Source organism: Ochotona curzoniae, unplaced genomic scaffold (genome assembly GCF_017591425.1).
Source record: "Ochotona curzoniae isolate NIBS_2020 unplaced genomic scaffold, NIBS_Ocur_1.0 contig_517, whole genome shotgun sequence".
Classification (NCBI taxonomy): domain Eukaryota; kingdom Metazoa; phylum Chordata; class Mammalia; order Lagomorpha; family Ochotonidae; genus Ochotona; species Ochotona curzoniae.
Genome location: NW_024466454.1, coordinates 4,335,284 through 4,361,367, shown reverse-complemented (window position 1 = coordinate 4,361,367; position 26,084 = coordinate 4,335,284). Strand labels below are relative to the sequence as shown.

At 45.7% G+C, this 26,084-nt stretch overlaps 1 protein-coding gene across 1 annotated transcript in view; it reads left to right on the top strand.

Moving 5' to 3' along the window:
- The window catches only part of PARVA (parvin alpha), a 141,273-nt gene that overhangs the window by 72,118 nt on the left and 43,071 nt on the right, over window positions 1-26,084 (top strand). Inside the window, exons 2-3 of the mRNA XM_040988951.1 lie at window positions 24,424-24,513; window positions 24,600-24,670. Of these exons, the coding sequence (XP_040844885.1) occupies window positions 24,424-24,513; window positions 24,600-24,670 (161 nt within the window). The remainder of the gene's footprint in view (window positions 1-24,423; window positions 24,514-24,599; window positions 24,671-26,084) is intronic.

Below are 26,084 nucleotides of genomic sequence, written 5' to 3'. Positions count from 1 at the left end.
AGTCGGCTTCGTGCTGGTCCATGCACTAAGCAATCTATGACCACCTACCTCCACCCCCATTCCCACTGTGGGGAAAAGTCAATACAATGTCTGATGTGTGTCTTTGAGGATATTTTTAAAGCCTTAAATGCTAATGAGCTGTAAATGAGAGTGGGAAGAGTTAACTGTGCAGATAGGAAACTGTCCTTCTTAAGAACTTGTAGCCAGAGAGGGTTGAAGAGGGCACTCTGGGCCAACTCCAGCACACCTTAAGGCCTCAGTAGAGAGTGAGAAGCCAGAGCACATTGGGGAGCTCTGAAACTGAGCCCTGCAGATTCCGTCTGGGAAACCCAAGTGGCACTGGGACCTTGCTTACTGGGGCACCAACTTTCGTAAAACTACTAGGATATTTGTGCTCAGATCCCTCAGGAGGGTTGTGTCTTCCTTGTGACCTGGGTTTTCACAGTAGGAAAAGCTGGGAGATGAGCCTGAGGACAATTTCTTTTAAGATCGTTCACACAGCAGGTCGATTTTCAGTTTTCTTAGCACTCTCTGCACTGACTTCCAGAGTGTTTGTACTGGCCTCAACTTTCACCAGCAGTGAAGGAGGGTACCTTTCTTCCCTCATCCAAGCCAGCAGGTATTATTAGTAGAGTTCTGAATGTAGGCCAGTCTCATTGGAGTTAGGTGGAACCTCAAGATGGTTTTCATTTTTTTAATGCCAAATGGACAAGTATCATTTAGTCTCTCTGATACAAGGTTACCTTCTTACAAAATACAAGATCAGTAGCCCTTTCAATACTGTTTATGCTACATCTCATGGATTTTGATAGTTTTGTTTTTACTTTCATTTCTTCAGAAGTTTTTTCTCTTATTAAATTCTTCATTGACTCCTAAGTCATACAGTAGCACTCTTTTCTTGAAGATTTTTTTTAATTTTTACTGCATCTTACATTAAATTTTTATGTATTAAGTTTTTTTTTTAAGATTTATTTTTATTATTTTTGTATTGGAAAGGCAGATATACAGAGAGGAGAGACAGAGAGGAAGATCTTCCGTCCGATGATTCACTCCTCAAGTGAGCGCAACGGGCCGATACTATACCAATCCGAAGCCAGGAGCCTCTTCCGGGCTCCCACGCGGGTGCAGGTTCCCAAAGCTTTGGGCTGTCCTCGACTGCTTTCCCGGGCCACAGGCAGGGAGCTGGAAGGGAAGCGGGGCTGCCGGGATTAGAACCGGTGCCCATATGGGATCCCGGGCATGCAAGGCAAGGACCTTAACCACTGCGCCACCGCCACTGCGCCGGGCCCAGATTTTTTTTTCTTTTTAATTTATTTAGCAACATGTTCATCATTCAGTAGCATGTTATTTAATTTCATGGTATTATAATTTTTTTCCTTTTCTTCCTATTGTTGATTTTGTTTTTTATCACTTTTCATTTACCAGGATTTAGAGTAACTATGTAGTAGAGTCTGTCATATCCAGATGTGAAGATACAATGCAGTATGCATTTCTACTTCCAGATCAAAGATGGATTCCCAATGAAACTGCTAAATATATCTGATAATAGGATGCTGGACTCTGTCATCGTCCACACCTATAATGTCAGGATATACTTAAATAGCAGAATAATGGTCTTAGGACTGTTTATGAAGGAATATACTATTGTAGTAATATAGGGGAAATCAGTGGAGGGGAAGAGATTTGCAGAAAGGATAAGGGAAATCCCAGACTTACGGATCTGTATCATAAAATAATAATTAAAAAAAAAAAAAACCCTTCCATCTGCTGGATCACTCCCCCAGTAGCCACACTAGCTTCCTGTGAGCTGATCTGAATCAGGAGCCAGGAACCTCTTCTGAGTCTCCCATTTGGGTGCAGGTTCCCAAGGCTTTGGGCCATCCTCTGCTGCTTTCCCAGGCCACAAGCAGGGGAAAAAGTAGAGGTAGTAGAGCATCTGAGACATGAAATGGCACCCATATGGGATGCCAGTACCACGGGGCAGAAGATTATCTTGCTGTGCCACCAGGCCAGCCCCTGGGGACAGTTTCTGTGAGTGGTTTGAGTTTGGTCATTAGTTCAGAAAGCAGGTGCCATATATACCATCACAATGTATGAAAGGAATCACTTTAGAATGGCAGAGATAAAGCTCTGACCCATCAAAAAAACTCCAGGTGTCTGGGAATGAATAAAGCTTTTGACTGTGGAGCCACTGTTGGGGCCTCTCCCTGATGCCTTGCAGGCTTCTGGAGCTACTATCCTTGTATGGAAGAGGTTAACCTATCCCGTGGAGATACAGTGAGTTGACACTACATAAGGTGCAAAGCACAGAACTTCATGACTGATACCCAGTAAACCCTCTGTAAGCAGCAGTTCTCCTCCCTGTTTGTCACCTGTTGGGGTGTCTTGCATACATGAGGTGCTCATTTCATAATGTGCAGTCACTGTCACATTCACAGGTATGTAGCTGCAGGCTAATTGATCTGTCATTCAACAGGGGGAATGGAAGGGCAGAGTGGGGTTTGCTGTGATCGTGTTGCGGCCTGGCCAGTTACCTCAAGGAGGAAGGGGGAGGCAGAGAGGGGTGGGACATGGGTCCGACACTCCTGCTCTGGGGATGGGATTACACAAGGACTCACTGACCCACATGCCATAGGTAGGGATGCAGTCAGACCAGATGGAGTGCAGTGTCTGACCAATGGTCTGAGATTGAACAGTGACAGAAGTCTCACATGAAGGAATTTATAACATGTGAATTATGTCTTATTAAAGCCATTGCAAGTTTTTAATATGAAAAAACTCAGGGGAGAAAAAGATTAAAATGTAGGATGTAACAAAATAGACTAAGTGTAGCAGCAGAAACTTCGGGTGGGACAATGCTGCAATGTCCAGAAAGACTTGGGGACATTCTGCTGTTGCAGGGGAGGCCATGCCCATTCTCAGACAGGGTTCATCCACAGCAACCCAAATAGAAACTCAAGTATAGGAACTAGGGCAAGAGACGAAGACTCTTGTCTCTTACTGGAATGACAGGCTCGTCAGATGATGGTGTTGTTGAAGCCAAGATGGCATCTGTTGAAAATATGTTCAGGAAATGGAGGCTGGACAGAATTACATATGTGGTTCAGGTGGTAGCTGTCCTGAGCAGGGGGTGAGCTGGGTGCCAGCAGCTGGACTCCAAGGTCAACCAGATATTATCTTGACGGCTGACTCCTTGCCTCCTGGGGAGAATTTGGATCTATCCCAGGTAATAGACGTTGCCTTAGTGTTCTTCAGGGGTGATCAGGAAGATTCTCTTTAAAAAAAAAAAAAAAAAAAAAGGAAGGAGAGAAGGAAAGAGAGGGAAAAAAAAAAAAACTCTTCCCAACTTATCTCAGTGTGAGCTGACATTTAGCCAAGAAGTTTTATCAGAATTTTTATGAGAGGAGGGAACTGTGTGTAATGGAAAATTATATTGAGTGTATTATAGTTGCCTCAGTTTGGGTTTAGTCATGGTGTTTCATATGCTTTGAAAGGTTTAGATTTGTCAAAACGAGCATGGATTTAAAATGGTCATGAGGCAACATAGAAAGCCACCCTCTCTTCCACGTGGCCTTCCATGGTGTTCTGTCCACAGGCTCCTCTCACCTGCCGTTGCTCTTTTGTTCATAGCAATAGCTTCCAGCTCTTCCCAAATACTTTGTCCTTTCCAGCAATATTGTCATTCTCCATGGGGCCAATTTGTCCCCCAGGGAACATTAGACAATGTCTGGAGGCATTTTTGATTGTTAATCAATGAATTTGGGAGTGGGGAATGCTGTTGGCATTTAAGGATAGAGGCCAAATATACCATTAAACAGCCTATGGTGCACAGCACAGCTCCCACCACAAAGGATTATCTATTCTCAAGGACAGTAGTGCCTCTTTGGAGAAATTCTGGGCTAGGTTGAAGCTGATATAATATATGAAGATTCTATAACCCAGAGTCTTTGAAAATAAAAATCACCACCAGCAACTAATATTGTTGTACTCTTTTTACCATGTGCCCAGTGTCGTCTCAAACCCCTTCCACATGTTGACTCATTTTATCTTTATTATTCACAATTTGTTACCCCATATTGCTAAAGTTGGTCAGTATGGGAGAATTGGGACCTGAGAAAGCCAAAACGTGAGAAAAATAGTAACCAGTCTGAGATTGTACCGCTATTAACTGGTTGCAGCTGCCTCCTGGTAATAATCATAGTAGCAATGGAATTTTGATGAAGTTTTGTTAGGAGCTTGGTACCCATTTGACTCATTTTATCTTTGCCATGATCCCATCGAGTACATATTCTTCAATGCTTATTTCAGGATTAAGCTGGGAATCTGTGAAGCTCCGTTTGTATTTATAAATTTGTATGTGTTTAAGATTAATGTCGGTCTCCCCACTGTGCTGTAATCCCAAGAATGCAAAGAGCTCACTGCTCTCTTGAGCCCAGTGGTGGTTGTAAGTTGAGCTCTGGCTGTGGCAGTAGTATACCATCCATAAATAGTTAAGGGAGAAGGGAGTGAGGTGTCCGGTGCTGGATACCCATGGAGGGACCTTTTGAGGTTTAGCTATGACTTGACCAACATGCCGTGTTTCTCTGCCTGGTCCTTCCCATATTTCTTTGGCTGCCCTGGACCCCGACAGTGTGCCATGAGAGGGTCTGGTCCTTATCACATACACAGACCAAAACTGTTGGATGCCTGTTGAGCTCCTGGGCTCTCCAGGGACTTAGTGGAAACAAGCAGTGGCAAATGAGTTCTAGCAGCTAAAAACTCACAACGACATAAAGCCCAGATTTCAGGCTCCCTTGGAAATCCTTGCAGCTCACTCTCAGTGCAGGGAGCAAAGGGGGTCCTTTTTGCAACTGGGTACTTAAGTCTCTACCAGATGAAATTTGGTTACACATGAGGCTAGGTAGAGATGCTTGCCTTTCCAGCTTATGTCTGGATATTTTCAGAACCTAGATAATTTTATCCTATTTACATCAAACATGCAGGTAACTCTAGACTTTTATATCTGTATTATTTCTGAGGAGGGTATAACATGATTATGAATGACAGTAATTGACATTACATGCTTTAATTAAATTTCCTTTGCTGTGAATCAAAACCTTTTAGTTCAATGCAGCAGTGCTATTTCTAGCTTTCTCGTTTACATACTTAGTCTAATGCTTTAGGCAGTAGATATGACATACATTCACTTTTATAAATTTACATCTCGTGTATTCAATGAGATAATGTGTGCAAGGGACTCAGCTTAATGCTACCATGTCATAATTATTAATCAATAAAACATTAGCTGTATTTACATGTGTCTTTGAGCTTTGGCTGCTTGAAGAAACTTGTGCTGCCTTGATGAAAGCTGATGATTCTGAAGAGAGGTCCTTTTCACATGGTTGTGGACAACAGAGCAATTACATCTCAAGATTCCTCCTCTTTGGGCTTGTTGACTGTCCGTGGGGACTTAGAGTTCTTTTACTCCAGCCTCCTGCCTCCACCACCCTACTCTGCCCAGCCCTGCCCTGCCCTACCCTACCCCACCCCAATGAAACAGAACAAAAACTCTGCTCCCTCGACCTTCTAGAGAATGAAAGAAGGGTGTAGGTGCCTCTTCTCTCAGCCCAAGCCCTCTCCCTTCATTGGATATATAAAGCACAGTGCTTTTGAACAGGCACCCGCAGCTCATGGGCTTTTGAGCAAGCCCAAGCATTCTTATAGCACTGCGTCCCAGAACAACCCGCTCCTTGGTGGTTAGTTAATGGGATTGGAAGGAAGCTTTGCCTTCTCCAATCTGGCCACACGGCCCCCTTCCAGCCTGAAGGTGTCCCCAGGACTGATTTGTAGCAAGATCACCTTTGTCGCCCTTGCTCAGTCCCTTCTCACCCCTGCAGCAGTGACTTTGGCACAGATTCCTGAAAAAGAGACCAGATCCAGGGTCATGGGTTCCCTTGAGGATATGCCGTAGAGTGCAGGTGAACTGATCCCAGTGTCTGAGTAATAATCCATTTAGTCACATGTCAAGAATGAGTCTTCAACATGCCTCATGTGCAAGTGGCCAGGGCCTGTCTCCCTGGGCAGGACTTTGTGTGAGATCAACCAGCAGCAAACCCAGAGGGCCACAGTGACAAATAAGCCTTAAAGAGGAACCTCTTCCTAAGGCATCCAGCTAGAAAAGTGTGTTTGGATACTTACTTCCTTCTCAGCTGGCAGTGACGTAAGTTTCCATTTCTCAATGGGGCAGGTCCCCTCAGCACCAGAGTTGCCAAGTGTTTGGGGACATAGCACAGCCACTCTCTCCATGTCCAAAGCTGCCTAGGGTCACCTGCCTGTACCCACTATGATCTCTGGGGCTGGGCAAAGAAGCTTAGATCCCCTCTGATGAGACTCAGTTCTTAGTGGTCCCCAGGATGGGACCTTTAGACCCTGTCCTTCCTCCAACCAGCTCTGCTCTGCCAGGCAACTGGTGGGTTAGACCTAGGCTGAGCAGGAAAAAGCAGGCGCACCAGATTTCAGGTTGCCATGAAGCAAGAGGCAGAACTGAGCTTGCTTTGCAGCAGGTCTCGCAGTCTCAAGTGGCATCATATTCAATTATATAGGCAGCCACTTTTTCTCACTGATGCACTGAGCTAAGAGTCAAACCAAGCAGACGGAGTTCTCCCCAGGAAGCACTACAAACGAACCTATAGCCTCCTAGACACACACACCCCCGAAAAAAGCAACTCAGAAAACTAGCCTATAAGCCAGGGGTGTGTGGTATCCCACAGGGAGAGGCCAACTCTGGGCAGAAGATCATGATCACGGCTGCAATCCCAGACCATGGGCTGTGGGGCACTTTGCCCTAAAGGTAGGTCGACCAGAGCTGGACACAGTTGAATGTGCCTGATAAGGACCCCCTGGTTTATTTCTGGGGTGGAATTTTGAGTTGCTGGGAGTTTGGGCTTCTGAAGGCTTTGTTTTTATTTGGTTGTAAAAGACCAACCTGATCAGCAATAGACTGCTTTTGTTGTTAGAGAGAGCTGTGGAGTGTGTGTGTGTGTGTGTGTGTGTGTGTGTGTGTGAGAGAGAGAGAGAGAGAGAGAGAGAGATTCTCAGTGGTTGGAGGAAGAGACAGAGGTGAACAAAGAATCAAAGGGGTGAAGGAGTGCAGGAAGCAAAGCTCCGCCTAGTGTGACCGCTTGTTGGCCTCTGCTCCTACACAATGGCAGATCCGAGGTGTGGGCTCTGAAATGATTTGTAGCAGCATTTGGCCTCTGCAAGCCCGAGCCCCTGGGAGCTGGGCACCGATTCTTTCACAGCTGCAGCAGAGAGCGGGCTGTGCTGTGACTGCCATCACTGGCAAAAACAGGACAAGTCTGTTTCTCCAAGAGCTCATTGTCAATCATGCCTGAGGGGCCCTCTGGTTCTCCGGCCTCATTTGGAATGAACAGATGAGCACAGGGACTGGAATGGGGTCGTCACTTGACAGGAAGACTTTGCCCTCAGCTTCCTTCTTCAGGATAAATGTGGTTTGAGAATTTCCATGTACCTCTGGGGCCGGGCTGAAATGCTTTGCTGTGGGTTTGGGCAGGTTAGAAGTTCCATGGGTTAGGGCTCCTTCACCTGGGATCTGAAAGGTGGAAAAAAGTGGCTGTGACGAACTTTTCGGCTACATGGGTGTCAAGGGGTGGCCATGGCAAGTGAGTCTTTGTGGCTCCCCGAAGACTCCCACAGGACATATGGCTGTCATCACAGCTGAGCTGCTTCCTCCCAGTTGAAGAATACAGAAACCCAAGCTCACACATCTACCACTTCCAAGAGGTGCCAGCCAGGGAAGAGAGGGATTGTCAAGGGACCCAGAGGTCACAGCTGGCCCCAGATATCCCTGAGCAGAGCCAGAGTTTGCACTTGGGTTTGGACAGCAGGTGAAAGTGGCAGACTCCAATGGAAGAAAAGTGGCAAACGCTTTCTGTGCTGTTGCTGATAGGAAGTTAATTCCATGTTATTGGACTCCTATTATTAGGATCAGTGTCATGGACTACTGTCCCCACGGGCTACTCTTATTGTTATTCTCTAAGTTACTTCTAGTATCTTTTTGTTAGCTTTCCTTGGGGTCTTTTATTATAAACATTGATGACAAAGTCAGTACACGTCAGTATTCATTGCATTCATTACAGCCTTTTCTCTCAGATCAACATCACTCTTAGTCTAAGAGTTTGTTGCTCTAATGCATATCTTGGTTCTACAAGTCACAGTGTGGGTCTGTCCCTGCTCCCTCCCCTCCAGCTGAATCCAGTCCTGTACTACTTTTTAGAAAACCAGAACGTCTGAGGAATAAAAGCTTTCCAAGAAAGGTAGAGGTAAAGGTACAGTGCTCCCAGGGGACCTGTTTTTGTTTATTTGCATTCCACCCCTGTGTGGAGATGATTCTTAAGTCAATCCTGTTAATACCATGTCTGTATATATATTTCAACCATAGTACTTAAGGATGCATGGATCCTTTTAAAAAAAAAAACTGTTGCATGTCAAAAAAAAATCACAATTCCTTGATATTCAGTCTCCTTATTTTGGCTGTTTTCATTTATATTTTTATTATTATTTTGACAGTTTACTGAGATCAAGGTAGAACTGTAGCCCATGTATTGCAGTAGATAGAAAGGCATATTGTGTCTTTCCCATTACTTGACATATATTTATTGAAGAAAAATGAACTATCTCCCAAAGCCTAGATGTTTGCTAATTGTATGCCTTGACGGTGCCATGTTCTTCTGAACCCAGCTTTTTTTCAAAATTGGAGGAGAGCATGTGGAGTGATTGGGGAGGTTGAGTGCTAACTCTGGGGAGATTGGGAAGGTTGTTTCTGATTCTCTTCTTTTGTGATCAGAGGAGTAATGCCCCGATAATCAGTTGTCTAGAAAATTCATTCCTTGGGATTCTAGGTTGTGACAGTTTTATTGATTTCATCAATGCTTATTTGCTGAGATGCTTTATAAACTTTTTTTGTGAGTGATTTAATTGTATCTTCTTGAGGTGCCTGATGAGGTGCTGCCTGTTTCCAGTGTCATTGTTAACTCATGGACCTCAATTTATTTGTGTCTCAAACCATCGCTGATATTGTTTTCATCATGTTAATGTTATTTTTTTTTTTGTCCTTGGCTTAACCAAGTTTCTCTGCTACCCTTCCTCATGAAAACCCAGGGTTTATTAGTTTCTTGCAGTAAGATATTCCTGGCTCATTTAGTATATTGTTTGCTAAGTATTTTCAGATCTTGATTCAACCATTTCTTTAGTGAGCCCTGCCTCTGTTTAATATGATATGGGAATCATATGTAGAGACCACAAGCCAGGTGTTGTCGATAATATCATTATTTTTGCCCACCTCTGGAAATATATCCAAAGCCAAGGTCACCACTGTTGGTTGCACCCCCACAGCCATTAGCCCTGCTGCTGTCACCAACCTGCTGCACCTTTTCACCAGTTCCCCCCTTCCAAATGCCGTCACCCCTTTGAAGTATCCCTTCTCCAGTCTGCCTGCCTACTTCCTCTAGGCCACTGCCCCAGAATGTCTTTCAGCACTGTGAAGCCTCCAGTGTTTTTTTTTTTTTTTCTCTGTTCCTTCTCTCACCTTCATGTGTCCTGGCACCCATGACAAGAGGACAGACAATTTATTAGGGTTCCCTGTGATCTTGTTTTTGAGCACTGCTGCCTAGTTGCTCTTACTCTATGATCTCATCTCTGAGCAGCTCCCCCAAATCTGTAGGGCTTATCCGTGTTGTGAGGCAACTGTCAGGAGAAGTGGGGAGAGGGCACACAGTTCCAGAGTGCCTACTAAGTCGTACACTACAACACTGGATATTTTCAATGTCACATTATCCAAGCGCCTGGAAACAAGGAATTGTGGTTCCCATTTGAGAAAAGCAGAGGAGAGGCAGGACTGGGCCAAATCCAGGGTCTCCCTTTTCCCAGAGTCCGGGCTAAGGTGGAACCCTTAATTATGGCTGCACATACCCCACTAAGGTCTCTGCCAAGGTACAGTACTGTCTTATGGCCTCTGCCACACTGTGCCTCTGTTATTCATGTTGATTTGTGTTTGTAAGTTAAATTACACTCTGTGCCTGAAAGATGCAACTGGAATGAGGTTCCCAACGCCTTGCTTTGCATGGCGTCAAGACTCAGTAATCATCTGTTGAATTGAGTCAAATAGGAGGTTGCACAAAAAGCAGCTACAGCACAAGTGTTGGACTTGCAATCAGCAGAACGCCAGACAGTTAAAAGCATCTCCGCTTCAGTACAATTCCTGTTAATAGGTTCTCTCTACAGATTTGCTGTCAACATGGATTGTTGGTTTACAAGAGAAAAATCAGGGAGCTGCAGGGGATCTTGTGCTAGCTGCCTTTGGCTGTCCTAAGTGTGATGGCCCACGGAGTTCCAGCTTTTCCCAGGACTTAGTCATGGCTGCTGGGAATGGCTAAGTGACAAGCAAAGTGCTTCCAAGGAAATGCCTTGCAACCCAAATCTCAGAACTAGCACACATTTGCTCTCTCTGCTGTCTCCATTGATGCCCCAGTTTCTCATCCTTCCCCTTCTGAAGGTCTAGAACTACCAATGACTCGGCTGTGGCTTTCACACACAATGTGGAGGAGTTTATTTGGTTGGAGCACTCTGTTGGAAGGGGATGACTTCTCTTGGCCATTCTGTGCATTCATACATTCAATAAATACATATGAGGTGTTTATGGTGTACCATGTGGTGGCTGCATGTGGTAGGCAAGACCTCAATCCTCTTGAAGCGTTTAACATAATAGGGGAGACAGGTGTTCTGCAGGTATGTAATGAATGAACAATGAATGAATAATTGCACACAGTGGTGAATGAGGTGGAGACAAGGATAGAGACATGCACACAAAAGGTTCTGGTACTGCCTTTGCCACAAAACCCCCCTTCATAGTGATGCCTCCTGGACCAAAAGGCTCACCCTGGTCGTCCTTTGCCATCCAGCCCTGTGCCAGCCTGGGCCTTCAGCTCTTAGAGACTCTCAACCTAGCAAGGGGCTCACACTTTGCAGGAGTAGCATATGGCTTACAGCATGTGTTCACTCTTTCTTAAAGAGTAGGAAGAAAGGAATTAGCCCATCGTGCAAAGCCCCATCCCCTGATGGGCAGGTACAATGGGCTTCCCTCAGCGCCTTCATGATGGTGAGATGATGAGCCAGACTTGTGGTCAGGAGGGAGTTGTTGTTTCTTGCCCAGATAGGTTGCAAAGCCTGAAATCATGAGTGGATAGCTCTCCCTGGACCATGGCAGCAGGTGAGTGCAGTTTCAGGCTCTGCTCCTGCACCCTGGAGGCTCTCATGCTCTTGATGAGACCAAACTTCCCATCTAGTGTGCCTAATGTCTTCATGGATCAGCCCCAAGCAAGGCTAATCCCAAGATACTTATCCTTGTCCTCTCAGACTCTTCAACGTGGCCAAGAACACGAGTTTGTTCTGGAATGGCAGATACAGAGAAATGGATTCTGCAGCTGTGGATTCCCTTTCCAGATTTGTTCCTAAGAACACACTTTTCTTAACTACTAACTACTTCCTGCCAAGTCTCCTGTAATTTCTTTCCTGGGGGAAGGGTGAAAGGGTCCTTACTCCCTTGTTGTCAGTGGGCAGTGTGGTATGCACAGCAGGGCAATCTGAGGGTCACTGTTGCTTCTCTGTCACATACCTCCAACTTCAGAAGGCCCCTCAGCCTGCAACCAGCACAGCCTGGAGGCACAGAGGGGTGGCTCCTTGGAAGGACCTCAGCTGAGAGAATGTCTGCTCCAGGCACTCCCCGCATGATTCCTGCAGCCCTTCCAGTTACCCCCAAGCCATGGGCTGGCCGACAGCTTAGGAACTCACCTGCCATGGCTACTCCATCTTGTTCTCCGCACCCCTCATCCGTTTTCGAGGATTTCTTCCCTACATTGCAACTGTTCCAAACTCAAACAATGGCAGGAAGGTGCTCAGGAGGGCCAGTGGGATTTCCTCCACATTGGCCCCTCCACAGGTAAAGGTGCCAGAAGATGCATGTGCCCTGACTCTCCTGTGAGCCTCACACATGTTCCTCAGAGGCCCCACATTCCTGCACTTGCTGATCTGCCAGACAGGCGCCCACTCACCCTTCATAGCTGGCCAATGACTCAAGCTTCCAGACTACCACCTCCCCCTGCAGACTGGAAACTACCTAAGTGTCCAGCAGTGATAGATAGCCATGGAACATGTGGTATGTCTTTCAATGGATACCAAGGAAGACATTTATAATTCTTGATGGGAAAAGAAAGATTCCATCACATGGAAAAATAGACTGTAAATCAGTGTTTCAAAATCTGTGTATAAAACACAAAGCTTGTGAAGGAATGTGACATATTAAAGGACTATGTCTCTAAGCAGTAACATCTTTTTTTACGTTTTGAGTTAATGAGCAGTTTTTCCCCACCTGTTCTCACAGAGGCTGAGCCCCCATAGAATGACCAAGCATGCTCTCAGGACTGGCATACACAAAAGAAATCCCCGTTAAACTTTTCTGCTAGCTTTACATTGGAATGCAGTAGCGGTCATGGTCCCATACCTTTACAACTAGTGAAGTTTGTGAGTATGATGTATGTATTTGCAAGGTTGTTTTAGAGATGAATGTGGAGTTTGGAAGGGACACTTTATCTGCCTAATCTGTTGAATGACATATTTGATGAAGCCATGACAAGAAAGCTATAACACGGTGGTGTTAAGGGTGTGAACTCTGGAGCCAGTTGGCCTGCAACTAAACCTGGGCTCTACACCTTCTCTGAGCCTCTTTCTCTTCATCTGTAATGTGGCAGTAATAGTTCCTGTTCATTGGATTGTTGAGAAGATGAGTGGGCATGTGGGGTCTTTAAAAAGTGCTACATCTCTGTGCCTGATACAAGAAAAGTACAATTGGTGTACTCTCAGTGCCATCACTGTGCAAGAGTGAGTTGCTACATGTGGTGCTTTTTCAGATAAACCACAGACAAATGGAGAACTAGCCCACCAGGAGACCCATCCAATACAAGCAGAACACAGCACTACCAAGTTTACGTCTTAGCCATGCTTAAAACTCTTGTGTCCGTGAAGATTGGCACTAGGGGATTCAAGTGTACCAATACTTGGTGGAATGTTTGAATGCCGAAATAACCAGCTCCTTAGGTTGTATGAACAACAAAGACACAGATGTGAAGGTCATAGCCAGAGAGGTAAGGAAAGGAAACTTAGAGGCTGGACAAAGGTAAAAGTGAGTGATCCCTTCCTTGCCTGGAGGCTCTGATGGCCTTCCGTCAGCCTCTGCCTCTCCACCTGACTCCTCTGTTGTTCCCTAGACCCTGGAAGAATGTTCTGTTCTCCACACTTGTTTCTGAACTGTGCAAGGTCCTGTCACATGACATGGCAGTTTGTATGAAAGGTTTCGTCTCCCTTCTAAGGCATCATCCCAGCACCTGGTGAGTAGCAGTCAGGTGGACTGGGTGAGTTCTGCAAACCACCGAGGCTGGCTGGTCTTAGGGAGTCAGCTGGCCCCAGCAGGCAGGTGCTTGCTCAGTCTGTCAGCAGAGATGCCCCATCCAAGGTCATGAATCAGTGAGATAAGCAATGCCTGTTCCACCCTGCCTAGTCTTAGGTCACTGGTTATACTCACATCTCACAATGTTTAGCCAGTGAATGTTCTCTGTTCTCCCCAAGGCTGTTAGAAATATTTAGGGAGGGTGGTCACATGGAACTCCATGCTGATGCAGGATAACGTGGTGGTGGCGTTTTACATAGGAAGGATCCAGGATAGCCCATCTGTACTGCCTTCAACTTCAGCAGGGGCTGAAACCCTGGCCAGGGTTTGGTTCTCCTTCTAAAGAACTTAACAGGGCATGGCAGGTCAAGACAAAGAACAGTGAGGCATTGTTCCCTGTGCCTGTGTGGTGTTTAAGTCCCATGGCTTACTGTAGACTTGACCAATGTGTAAATTCAGAGTGTTTTAACTGCCTGGAGCCAACCAATAGTGCTTCCACCTCCCTCTGTACTTGTTAGCAATTGGAGGGCAGCTGCATCATGTGCTTGACTGCACCGTGAATTAATACTCAGGGACCATTTGCCTGGCAGGTATCCAACTCTGCAGAAACTATAAAACTGACCAAAGCAAAGCCTCTGTTGGAAAATGTAAGGCTCAGGACTATAGATCCTCTTGTCAGTTCCCATCACAACACTGGCTTCTAAGTTCTCCTTTGGCTGTGCTCCAAGGCCCAAACGATAGCCCCTGGTGATTAAACAGCTGTGTCAAGGAGAGGAGAGTGTGGTGAGACCCAGGCAGTCCCCTGGGCCACTGAGAGCTGGCTCCCATGTTTATGTGGTGCCATATATATATATATTATATATATATATATATATTATGGCTGTAGGAACAAGTATTCTTCTGAATAAAAACCATGAAACTCTTTGTTTGAGGGATGTGGTGGGTGGAGTTGGGGTCTTGCATTTCATTTTGGCAGTCTCACAGGGAGGAAAAGTAAACCCACATGTTGTAAGGAAGGGTGAGTATTAAGAATAGAACATGTCCTCTTCATGGAAAAAGCCTTTGTAGGCAGAGCAACGTCTCTCCCAAAGATGTCCACACCCTAGTCCCTGGAATCTGTTACTGTGTGGTAAAGGTGACTGGAGGTGATAGGTGGGATTTCAGTTGCTCATCAGCTGAGCCTCAAAAATGGAAGCAGTCTTGGTTTAACCAGGTGGAGCAAGAGTCATCAGAATTCTAAAAAAGGGCAAGGGGGAGGCAGAGGGATACAATGTGAACAGGATTCTGCCACCACTATTACCCTTCATACCCCCACTGCCAGCTTTGGACACACACTAAGGGGACCATAAGCCAAGGAATGTGGGCAGTATCTAGAAACTAGCAAAGGAAAAAAGGTAGGTTAGCAGATGGTGCTCACAGTGAAGAACCCAGCCCTGTTAACACTTTGACTTTACCCCAGGGTACACTTGTAATATGCTGCTACAGTAATGCTGAACAAATGCAGAAGCCCATGCTGTAAGGATCCTGATCAGGAGTAATGGACAATTAAAATGGCCACAGCAAGTCCAGAGAAAATCTTTAAAAAGACCTTTGAAGCTTCAAAAAAAAGTTGTACTGTTACCCGTAAAACAAACCACTTCTTGAGAGTACAAATGACCCCACCAGGCATCCTTAGATTTTGAGGAAGCTTTGTCTTTTTATCTCAGTACTGGGAAATATAAAAGCAGCTGTTATCTTCCTGAAAACTTGGGTTTTCAGTTGGGAATGACTGCAGCTTTCAGGGCAGGGCTTTGACATGATCTTTGTGGTTTGCTTCCATAGAGCTCAGCTAACATTGGATGAGTTACCACTATCTCCTTGGTAATGAAAGAAACATGCATCCCATAAAATCATGGCTTCCTTCACTCAGGGACTACTACATTTTGGGTGGGGGGCGGATAATAGCAAAATCAGATTGATGTCTTAAAATAGGGGGATTCAACAGTTTGTGGTGGAGGGGGGATACAGTTAAAAGATGTAAACTTTGTTTCTCAACTTGATTTCCCAAGTGCAAGACACTTTTATAAGTGATGCTAGTGACATTTAGTCCACCTGTAAAGCTTTGAGAGGACTGAGCGTCTACCCATGTCAGTGCAGTCTCTCTCTTTTGTTTTATCAGCCAAAGGAAAATGAGTGCCATTTAATGACGTCTTAAGAGAAGGAAATGAGAAGTTGGAAAGAGCCAAATCATAGCTGCAAAGTAGATGCTTCGTGATTTTCCGCCAAAACTCCCACCTAAGTTCCTTTGTCTGATGAGAGAAAGGAGCGGGAGCATTGTTGTGGTGGAGGAAGAGTCTCTGGTGAGGCTTTCCAGGGTGTTTTTCTGCTACACTTTCAGTCCTTTCAAAACATTCCCATAACAAGTAGATGTTGTCATTCTTTGGCCTTCCAGAAAGTCAACAAGCAAAATGACTTGAGCAACCCCCTCTCCCCTGCCAGAAAAAATTGCTACCATGACGTCTGCTCTTGACTGGCTCAGTTTTGCTTTGTCTGGACTGTGTGTACTCTTGATAGCCTCTGCTTTGTTTGTGCCTTGTCTTCAGGATCGTACAGGGAAAGCCAGGTGTTGTCTCCTGTTAGAATACTTGAACAAAATGCTTCAGAACCTTGATAACACTCGCTTAAAATTCCTCTTGAAAGCTCTGTTCTCATCTGCAGCACATCTGGGCACAGCTGTGTTGGTGTGGACCAACCAGAGCGTTTGTGCTGTTGTTTCTACTGTCATTCCTTGGTTCTGGACATGAGCAAGGTTAAGTTTTCCTTTGCCAATTGATGTAGATGATCTGCCTCTGCAGGCTTCCATCTTTGACCATCATCTTGTCCTTAAAATGAAGTGTCCATTTGTAAAGCACAAAGGTCTTTGGGGCATTGTCCCGCTAAGCTTTTCATGAAGCATCGGTGACTTCTCCATTTTTTCACCCAAGCTTTACCGTGAATCTAATGTATGTCCTTGTTTCAACTTCCACATAATTCTTGTTGCTGTGAGAGAGGTTTACAAACCGTTGTCCAAATCCTCCTTCGTATCAGAAACTAGAGTTTATTCATACATTTTTTAACAAGTTAGTTTCTTAAAATCCACACAGTTTTGCCCAGTACATATCTACCACATGGTGAAGATCTCTCATATATTACTTTTATAATAGTTTTGGATTTACAGACAAATGCTGATATTAACACCTTTTGTTAGCTTGGTACATTTGTTCTAACAACTGACCAGTACTAAGATCTTGTTACTAGGACAAGCCTATCATTTATTCAGACTCCCTTGGTATTTACTAATGGGGTCTTTCTACTTCATCATGCTGCCTTCACAGGCTTCCTCTGGCTTTGACTGTTTTATAGACTTACTTGTGTTTTTGCAACGTGACAAGTGTTGAGAAGCACTGCTCAGGAATTTTTTAGGATTCCTCCCCCACTGGAATTGGCCTAATGGTTTTCTCCTGATTGGGCTAGGATTACAGGTTGTACAAGGAAGAGACAGAAGTCAAGTGCTGTTGCTATCACATCAGCATCATGTATGGCAGGTCATGTTGATCTTGATGCCTTGAAGCAATAGTTGTGACATTCTGTGTATTCTTTTTTCTGTACTAAGGTCCCTGAATGCAGCCCCCATTCAAGAATGGAAAGTCATGCTTCCATTTGAGAGCAGGGATCTGCATACATGATTCAGAGTTCTGTTGATGGGTCTCCTCCCTATAAGGATTTATTCCAATATCCCACCCTGGACCCTGCGCCATTTCTTCCTCACAGCTCACGGGATTCGCGCCAGTGCAGCCATCCACCAATCGGATGTAACCTGGCATTCCACCTGAGAATCCCACCCCCAATCTCCCAGCCCCTTCCCCAAACCCGCCCACTCGCCAATCATCCCCAGGCATTCACCTGCAGGCACCAATCCCCTGGGGCCTTGACCTCAATCCCTCCCAATCCCCGCCCCCCCACACCTGGCAGACAAAAAAGGCCCCCAGGTGCGGTTCGCCCCTTTTTGCTCTCTCTCTTCCTCTCCTTGGTTCCTCTCCCCTGCTCTTCCTCCCTTCCCTCCCCTTCCCCTGTTCCTGCCCCACTCGGTTCTCTCTCTCTCTCTCTTGCTCTCTCTTGCTCTCTCTCTTGTTCTTGCTCTTGCTCTCTCCTTGGTTCCTCTCCCCTGCTCTCCCTCTCCTCCTTCTTACCTCCCTTCCCCCTCCTTCCCCTTCCCCTATTCCTGCCTCGCTGGAATAAACTTCCTAAGATATGTCGTTGCGTCTGGTGTTTTCAGCTCACGGTAAAGAACCAGGTTGCGAGAATTAGCTGCGCGTAAAGTATCGCAATATCCTATAACCTAGCACTAGAACTCTTCAATTCTTTTAAATAACTAACACCCCCCCCCCCAATTCAATTTATTCATCAGATTCATTGGTGTTGACTTCATACTTGAATTATAACAGTACTACTTTTTTTTGTCATTCAAATAGTTCTAACTTTGGCCAGTCCTTTTAGCCAGTTGCCTTTATCTCTTTGATATTTATTCATCTTCTGTAATTATGCATTTACTTTTGAGTGCTTCCTTACTTTGGAGCTCCCAATTCATTGTAAAGAAAAATAGCTTATGTGCTAATCTATGAAAATACATACATTTCAGTATTTCTACATGGAAACATCTATGTTTGTGTTAAGCTTGACATGAGTTCTGACTCACCTATTTCATCCTGTATCATCCTAGCCTTTTCCATCATTTATCTGCAGCCTTCTGCTCCCACAGTGAGAAACCTGGCTCCTACCTTCCATTACCCATTTACTTTTATTATTATTATTATTATTCCAGTATTACATGTGTAAGAATCATTAACCCAGACCTCACAGGAAGCAACTTTATCAGATATATATCAGTTCTTTTTTGCTTTTCGCCTTACAAACTTAAGACCCATGACTGAGGGACTATAGAGTAAAATTGCAGCTTTGGAAAAAAGTACCAAGCTATCAATAGTGTTGCCAGCATTGTCATTTTCATTTCAACCATTCTAATAGGTGTGCAGTGGTGGTTCAATGTTTTTTATTTGTGTGAGACAAAGGGGCAATGAACATTTTCTTCTAAGTTTGCCATCTTTGTAACTGTCTTGGGTGGCATATCTGTTCATATATTTTGCCCATTTTGTAATTGTTTCTGGGCTGGTTTTAAGAGTTCTGGGTATCTTTTATATACAAGTTTTATCAGATATGTGTTTTGCAAGTGTTTCTTCTCAGTCTATGGGTTGTTTTTTCCTCAAAGTAGATATTTTAATAAACTCTCCCATATGTCCTTCATGCATGGATCATTCCTTATGTGTTATATCTAAAAACTCCTTGCCAACCCCTAGATCACTTAAATTTTTCTGTTACCAATTGATTTAAAAGATGCTTATTTGGGTGCAAGTTTTCTTGAAATCCCTCCATGGTTTTTTGCCATAAAGCACATTTCCTGTGAACTCTTTGCAGGTGCATCTCTGCCTGGTACTGAACTGTTGGTCACTGTAGCCTCACTAGTCTTGAGTAGCAGCCCCCCCTGTTGTGCAGGGTAGCAGCCCCCCTGTTGTGCTAGTCTTCTTCCAGTTCCCTGTTGCCTCCTCTGAGTCTTCCGCCTTTTTGCCTGAGGTCCCCAACCAGTTTATTAGTATTCATAAAATAGCTTGCTGTGAGTATGACTGAGATGGCACTGAAACCTCAGATGAAGTTGGGAAGAACTGCCTTCTTAACAAAAGTCAGTGTTTCAAGGCATGATCACTGAATACTTGTTTATGTAGATGTTTGATATCTTTTGTCTCATCAATGTTTTCTAATCTGCATACCAATCCTATACATATCCTGTTGGACATACACCAAAGAATTGCATTTTGTGCTACTGTAAAAGATAGTTTTAAATTTCAAAGTCCAATCGTTTATTGCTAACGTACAGAACAGCTGGCCATCTATCTTGCACTCTTGTTCCAATTGTCTGCTAATCCAAGGAATTTGAGGTGGGGGCAGGGTTTGTCTTATTCTTTTGTTTTTATAATTGGTTCTTTCGGATTCTCCACATACAATCATGTCATCTTCAGAGAAAGTCTTATTTCTTCACCCTCCATGTACATATCTTTGATTTTCTTATTGTAATATCTAGGACTTCCAATTTAGTCGCTCTTAAGAGGAGATACCTTCATTTCTTCCTGATATTAGGGTGAAAATATCTAGTCTTAATGGCATTAGAGTAATGTTTGCTATAGGGTTTTTCTTTTTTTTACATGTTCTTTCAGGTTGATTTTTTTTTTTTTCAGGTTGATTTTTCACATAGAGAACAATTGTTGGGACTTGCGATCAGGACAATTTAGCTATCTTCAGCTGCCAAGAACTTTTGTGGGTGCCCTGGAGTCATTTAGAAATTAAGGAAGCTTTAGTAGCTTTCAAGAGACCAGAAATTAATCATCAGGATTCTGATAAGGATCTGGAGCAGCCAGGCGCCTGCTGCCACTGCAGGGGAACGAGGCAGTTTTAGCTTGCACTGGCCTTGGTGAGGACAGGGTCTGGGATACAGTAGATGCCTGTAGCTTTTCTGTGTCTCATGAGGAAGAAAGGAGGACATGTTAGCATTCATTGCAGATCTACATCCATCACTTATATAATTCTGCTGTCAGGAAGTTTGAGTATCCAGTTCCAGAAAACACCTTTATCTTTTCCAACAAAACAGATAGCACTATAGTGGCTCCTAGGTTTGGAGCTCAGCAAATGGCATCAAGAAAAGCCAGCCTGCCTCCCTTCCTCCCTTCCTTCCTTCTCTCCTTCCCTGCTAGACTCTGCGTATTAGCATCTTCCTTAGGTTCTATCACCTCATGATTATAAAATGGCTGCTCTAAACCCAGGCATAACATCTGCATATGGTAATGATTAAAAGGAGAAAAATGCCTTCTTTTCCTTGGCTCTATCTCTAAAATGGAGAAAAGTATTCCTCTAAGCTCTTGAAAGTTTCCTCTCACACTAACAGGAATGAGATCACATGACCATGTTTGAGCCAGTTGGTGCTCTAGGGGGAATCAATGATGGTTGGTTTAAACCACTGAGGATCTACCCTTGAGGTATAATGAGCAGGAGGGGTATATCCTAGGATGAAACAGGGTTCTCCCAGCAGAAAAAGAGCAAGTCAGAGAGGCTGCTGGCCAGGTTCACTACACTCTTATTAGAGAAAAAAACGTACCGACTTTCAGGTAAGAAAAGTCACACATAATCCCACCAAGTCCATCTCTTTCAGACTCCATGTCCTGGTCCATCCATGTGCTTCCTGCTGCGCAAACTAGCCCCTGCCTCGGGCTGTGGTTCCAGGAAAAGGAAAGTCTCTCACTCGTGCAGAGCACATCAGGGGCGGGCGCAGCCTCTTCCTGCTCTCCCGAGCCACCCTTCAGCTTGGCGCTGAATCTGTTTATTAAGTTACAGCTAATGGCACTGCAAGGCACTGAAGGCTGCACGTGCAGGACTAGCTTGGGACTGTTCACAGAGGTCTGGGGATAAACATCATATTCATATTCAATCCAATTGCGAAAATTCAATTGTAGCTCTTTCTCTCCCAGGGAGTGCCGTCAAGATTGGCAAGGGGCTTCTACTGGGTCCCGCCTGGGTTTAATAGAGATGAAACTTCCAGAGCAGACGGGCTGTTTTGGGAAAGTGGCCACTAATGGGGCCCTGCAGGGCGGGGGCTGAGGACTGCACCAAGCAGTTTGCATATTCACTTTTACAAACAGTTGGCTCCACGTCAGCAGTTAATGGAATGGCAGTGATGTTCCTGCCCCAGACCATTTCCTGAAAACAACATTTTTAATTGCAATCCTATTGCAACCTTTCTTCTCCAGTTTGTTATGTCTCCACGAGTGACCTGAGGAGGCCAGCCGCAGGGGAGACCTTCTCCCACTTGTTGGTCCAAAAAACATTTTTCCCAGTAATCGCCACGTTAACCAGGATAGTGCTTAGACCCACTTGGCAGAGTGTGAATGGTGATTATCACACCTTTAGCCGCACTTCAGGCATGTTTAAATGCCCTGCTGTCCATGAATGGGCTCTGGCTCTACAACCATCTGGGGACATGTATGGCTGTTCTCAGCTTACGGAATGCAAACTGAAAATGCTGGCCCAGAATTGTGCATCCACAGGCACAAGAACACAGTTGTATGTGCTAGCATGTTCGTGTATGTTCTGTCCCCAGGCACAAGGCCCAGTCCTTTGTGAGTTAACACTGCTTCGGCCCATTCTGCCTCAGCTTGTGACCTGCGCAGTGAGAGGTGCTGCGAATCATTTTGATCATTCATCCAACAAATATTTCAGAGTGCTTATTGTTCACAAGATGCTGTATTTTTTGGAAATATAAGCTTTTTGTTATGACAAAAAAATGCCATCTTTTTAATTTTCCTTTTTTTTTAAAAAAAGGAACTAATTAATCCCTCAGATTCTCAAGGAATAGTAGAAGCAGCAGGTGCAGAGGCAGGCATCATTCTCAGTACTGACGTCAACCCATCCCATCTTCTTAACTACTCCAATTCTGTCATCATTCCTGCTTGCACATGGGGAAACAGAGACACAAGAGATCAGAAAACTGGCCCAAGGCCACAGAACTAGGAAGTGGTGAGTTCTGGGCTTGAATGTGGGCAGCCTGGCTCTTAACCACTGGACCACTTGGCTTCTTTGGGGCTCTAATAGTGAAGAAGGTAGAAAAAAAAATGCGAGGTCTCAACACAGCTTGCATTCAGCTGGTGAAGCTGATAACAGATATGTCATCAATGAGTATGTCAGATTCTGCTGAGTGTTCTAAAACAAAACACACGAGGTAGGCAAGTTAAATCGCCAGTTAGGATCACTAGCTCCTATGTTAGAGTGCCTGGTCCTGGTACTTTTACTTCCAGTCCAGCTTTCTACAAATACCTCCTGGGTGGCAGCATATCATGGCTAAAGTGCATGGCCCCTGCTGCCTAAATGGGAGACCAGTATGGAATTCCACACTCCTGGCTTTGGCCTGACCCAACTCCTGTTGCTGTGGGTATTTTTGCTCTCTCTCTCTCCCCTCTCTCTGTTACTCTGCCTTCTAGGCTGATGAAAATAATCACTAGACTTTTAAAAACAAGTAAGATATGAGAGAGAGGCAGGGGCTTAACTCACCCACTGGGTTCTAGTGATGGTGGAACTGTCCCTTCACTGTGCTGTCCAGGATAGTACATCCCACTTGCAAGCCATTGAGTGGTAAAATGGTGCTTGATGCAACTAAGGAACTGAAATGGAACTGGTACATGTGGCTGGCAGCTGCCTTGTTGGAGACAGAAGACCCTAGGTGTGGCATTGCTGGAGGAGAGAAGGCCCTAAGCAGCAGCCACTTTCCCATCAGCCAGGCAATCCACCTTGCACCTGCCCTGAAGTGGGGCTTGATGAGCATGGCTGGGCATGCAGGGGGAATGAAGTAATGAGAATTGAGCTTTTAGTGCTCAAGGGAAAGAATTGCCTGGAAAAGTAGGTTAGGGGAGATACTAGAAGAAAAGTATGGTGCTAGGGAGTCCAAGTTTTCTCAGCTCAAGGACAGATGCACTCCTCGGCCTGCAGAGCCACATGGGCTCTGAAAGCACTATTTCCGGCTTCCTGAAGGATTTGATGGTGTAGAATTTCCAAAAGAATGTATGTCTGTGGATGTGGAGGTTCTCAACAGTGACTAGCTGCTGTCCAGAGGAATGTCAAGGGCCCAGGGCTTGTCATGCATGTTGGATCTCTTGAGGGGAGAATGTGTTTCCCTGTCTCTGTTAGGCAGTCTTACTCTCCTTCCAGTGGCAGCCATCTGAGTCTTTGCTGATGTGAAAGAACCCTTTGTGAGTGGCTTCCTGTACTTGAGAGTTTCTACAAGTCTGTGCTGGCAACTAGGGAGGCCAGCATCCATGGGGAAAAAAAATGATAACAAATAAAAATGGGAAGATGGGCCAGTGTCTTTATGAAGGTCGATTGCAGCTGCTGCTGCATTAGCTCTTTAAGAACCCCGTGGTGACCGATGCCTTCAGAGAAAGTGGTTGTTCTGTGCTTAATTGGCAAGAAGTTGGGGGATTTAAGTTGCTGCTTTTAAAAGGGGGTAATTCAAGGTCAGTGTTCACCAAGTACTCATTGCACAACTGGTTGTGTGGTAGGGTTTGTTTGTACATATTTTCCAACTAAGGCTCCCAGTGGGTACTAAGGCTCCCAGTGGGTACCAGGAGGGCAGATTGGTGGTCATTTTGACTAGTGATCTTTGTATATTTTTCTTGAAGAAAGTTGAATTGTAGATTTCCAGGAGTAGAAAGCTTAGAACTCATTGGGCATCCAGTGGAACGCCTCATTCTCAGTGGAGGAAAACAGACTTAGAGCCGTTAGGAGGAGCCCAGCTCCAGGCCTCTCAGCTGGTGGGTGCAGGAGGACCCAGAGCAGGGCCCTGGGAAGAGGAGTGCAGGCAGGGGAGGCCCAAACTGAGGGTGCATAGGACGTAACACATGTATAGCCTTCAATGGGTGTCATGGTTCATCTGATCCCCAGTGTCTGATCACCCATGCCACCCCTGTGACTGTGCCCTGAAGGAGTGGCAGGCTGGAGACAAAAGGAGAGGGCAAGAGGGAAGTCTGCCCACTGTACCCCAGTTCACCTTTCAGAGAGGGAGCAGCTTTCTGCTCCAACACCTCCCTGTTCTCAGAGAAGAGCACATGAGGTGACAGTCGGAAGAGAGGAGATTAAAGGGACAGTCAGGTCCTTTCAGCTAGGAGAGGCCAGGAATCGATCGTAGGCTAACAGCTGTCATCTAACTTGCATGTGGTTTGTACACATGGTCACTATGGAACATGCGTGTTCCCAAGCTCCGACCCTCTACCTCAGCAGGCAGCTGGCATGTGATTGGCCTCTTCTGTGTCTTTTAGTGTCCGAGCTACAGGAGGAGGGCATGAACGCCATCAACCTGCCTCTGAGCCCGATCCCATTCGAGCTGGACCCTGAGGACACCATGCTGGGTAACTGTGTGCCTTTTGTCTCTTTGAACTGGCTAAAGGCCTTTGAGTGTAGTCTCCCCTCGACTGAATGCCTTTTCTTTTTCAAGAGGAGAACGAGGTGCGAACCATGGTGGATCCCAACTCACGCAGTGACCCCAAACTTCAGGAGCTGATGAAGGTAAGAAGATCTTAGGAGGGGACCCGGGGTACTCCTAGACCCCACCTGCTCCATGCAGAGGCCACATGGGCCAGTACAGAGAGATCTCCAGCCATGGCAGGTCCTACTTGTAGGTGGTTTATGGTCCCCAACTGGACCCTGAAACATTGCCAGTGGCCTGAGTGTGGCACACACTCGGAGTTGATGCTAAGTGTACAGAAGTGGGAGCAAATGGGCTAACACCGGTCAGGATCCACGAATGCACTAGGCCCTTCCACTGTGAGATTCAAATCAGTATCCTTCCCTACTTTCCAAATGAGCCAGCTCCATGTCAGAAAAGCCCGTGAAAGATGGGACTCAAGCAGAAATGAGTGGGGTCTCGGTCACCCTGGCACAGTGGATGCATACGGTCACACTTCCCAACCTGGCCATTTCTCACTGCTTCTCAGGTGCTGTCCCCCTTCCTCTTCAGTGTTGCCAAGCTGCAGTGAAACCAGAAGGGCCCCGAGGTCAGAGGGGGACTGCTCCCTGTGTAGGTCTGCACTTGACTCGTCCTGTCCAAAGCCTACAGCTGGCCAGGAGCCACCAGGAGACCCCTAACTCTTGCCTGTGGCATCTTGGGCCCAGGTGGAAGCTGTTTTCTCACATCATCCCCACTCTGGCAACACATTTGTCTTTACAAGGCCACACTTGCTGCCACACTACTCCGGTGCCTATGCTTCTGTGCCACCTTCTGCCTGCCACATGAAAGACACATCATCTGGGGCTTGCATCGTGGTGCCACCTGCGATGCTGGCATCCCATGTAGGCACTGTTTCATGTCTGAGCTTCACCAGGTGACCAAGTGCTTGGGCCCCTATCACCCACATGGTGCCTATGGTAGGGTGTAGCCTTATGCTTGCTCACAGACACTCGTGTGCTGACATGGGTGTGCTGCTGTGGCCCAGGAGAACCTGAGGGTGCAGACAGAATGGGCTCTGAGCAATTCTGACCTACCAGCCTGTCCCTTGTCTTTGTGAGAAGGTAGAAGTTACTGGTGCACAGGGCTGCCCATGGGCTGGTGCCCCAGGTGCCATCTTTGAGCACAGCACCACATGCAGCATTGAACACCTCCTCACTTCTGGGGAGAGGATCAGACTTCGAGACTGAGGTGAATCAAACACCTCGAAGCCCCAGTCTTCCCAGTTAGCCCCTGGTCTTTTTTAAGGTTTACTTGATTTTATTTGAAAGGCAGATTTGCAGAGGAGAGCGAGCTCCATCTGTTGTATTTTAGGGCACAACACCAGCCTGGCACGGTAGCCTAGTGGCTAAAGTCTTCGCCTTGCATCTACCAGGATCTCAAATGGTTGCTGGTTCGTATCCCAGCTGCTGCACTTCCCATCCAGCTTCCTGCTTGTGGCCTGGGAAAGCAGTAGAGAACAGCCCAAAACCTTGG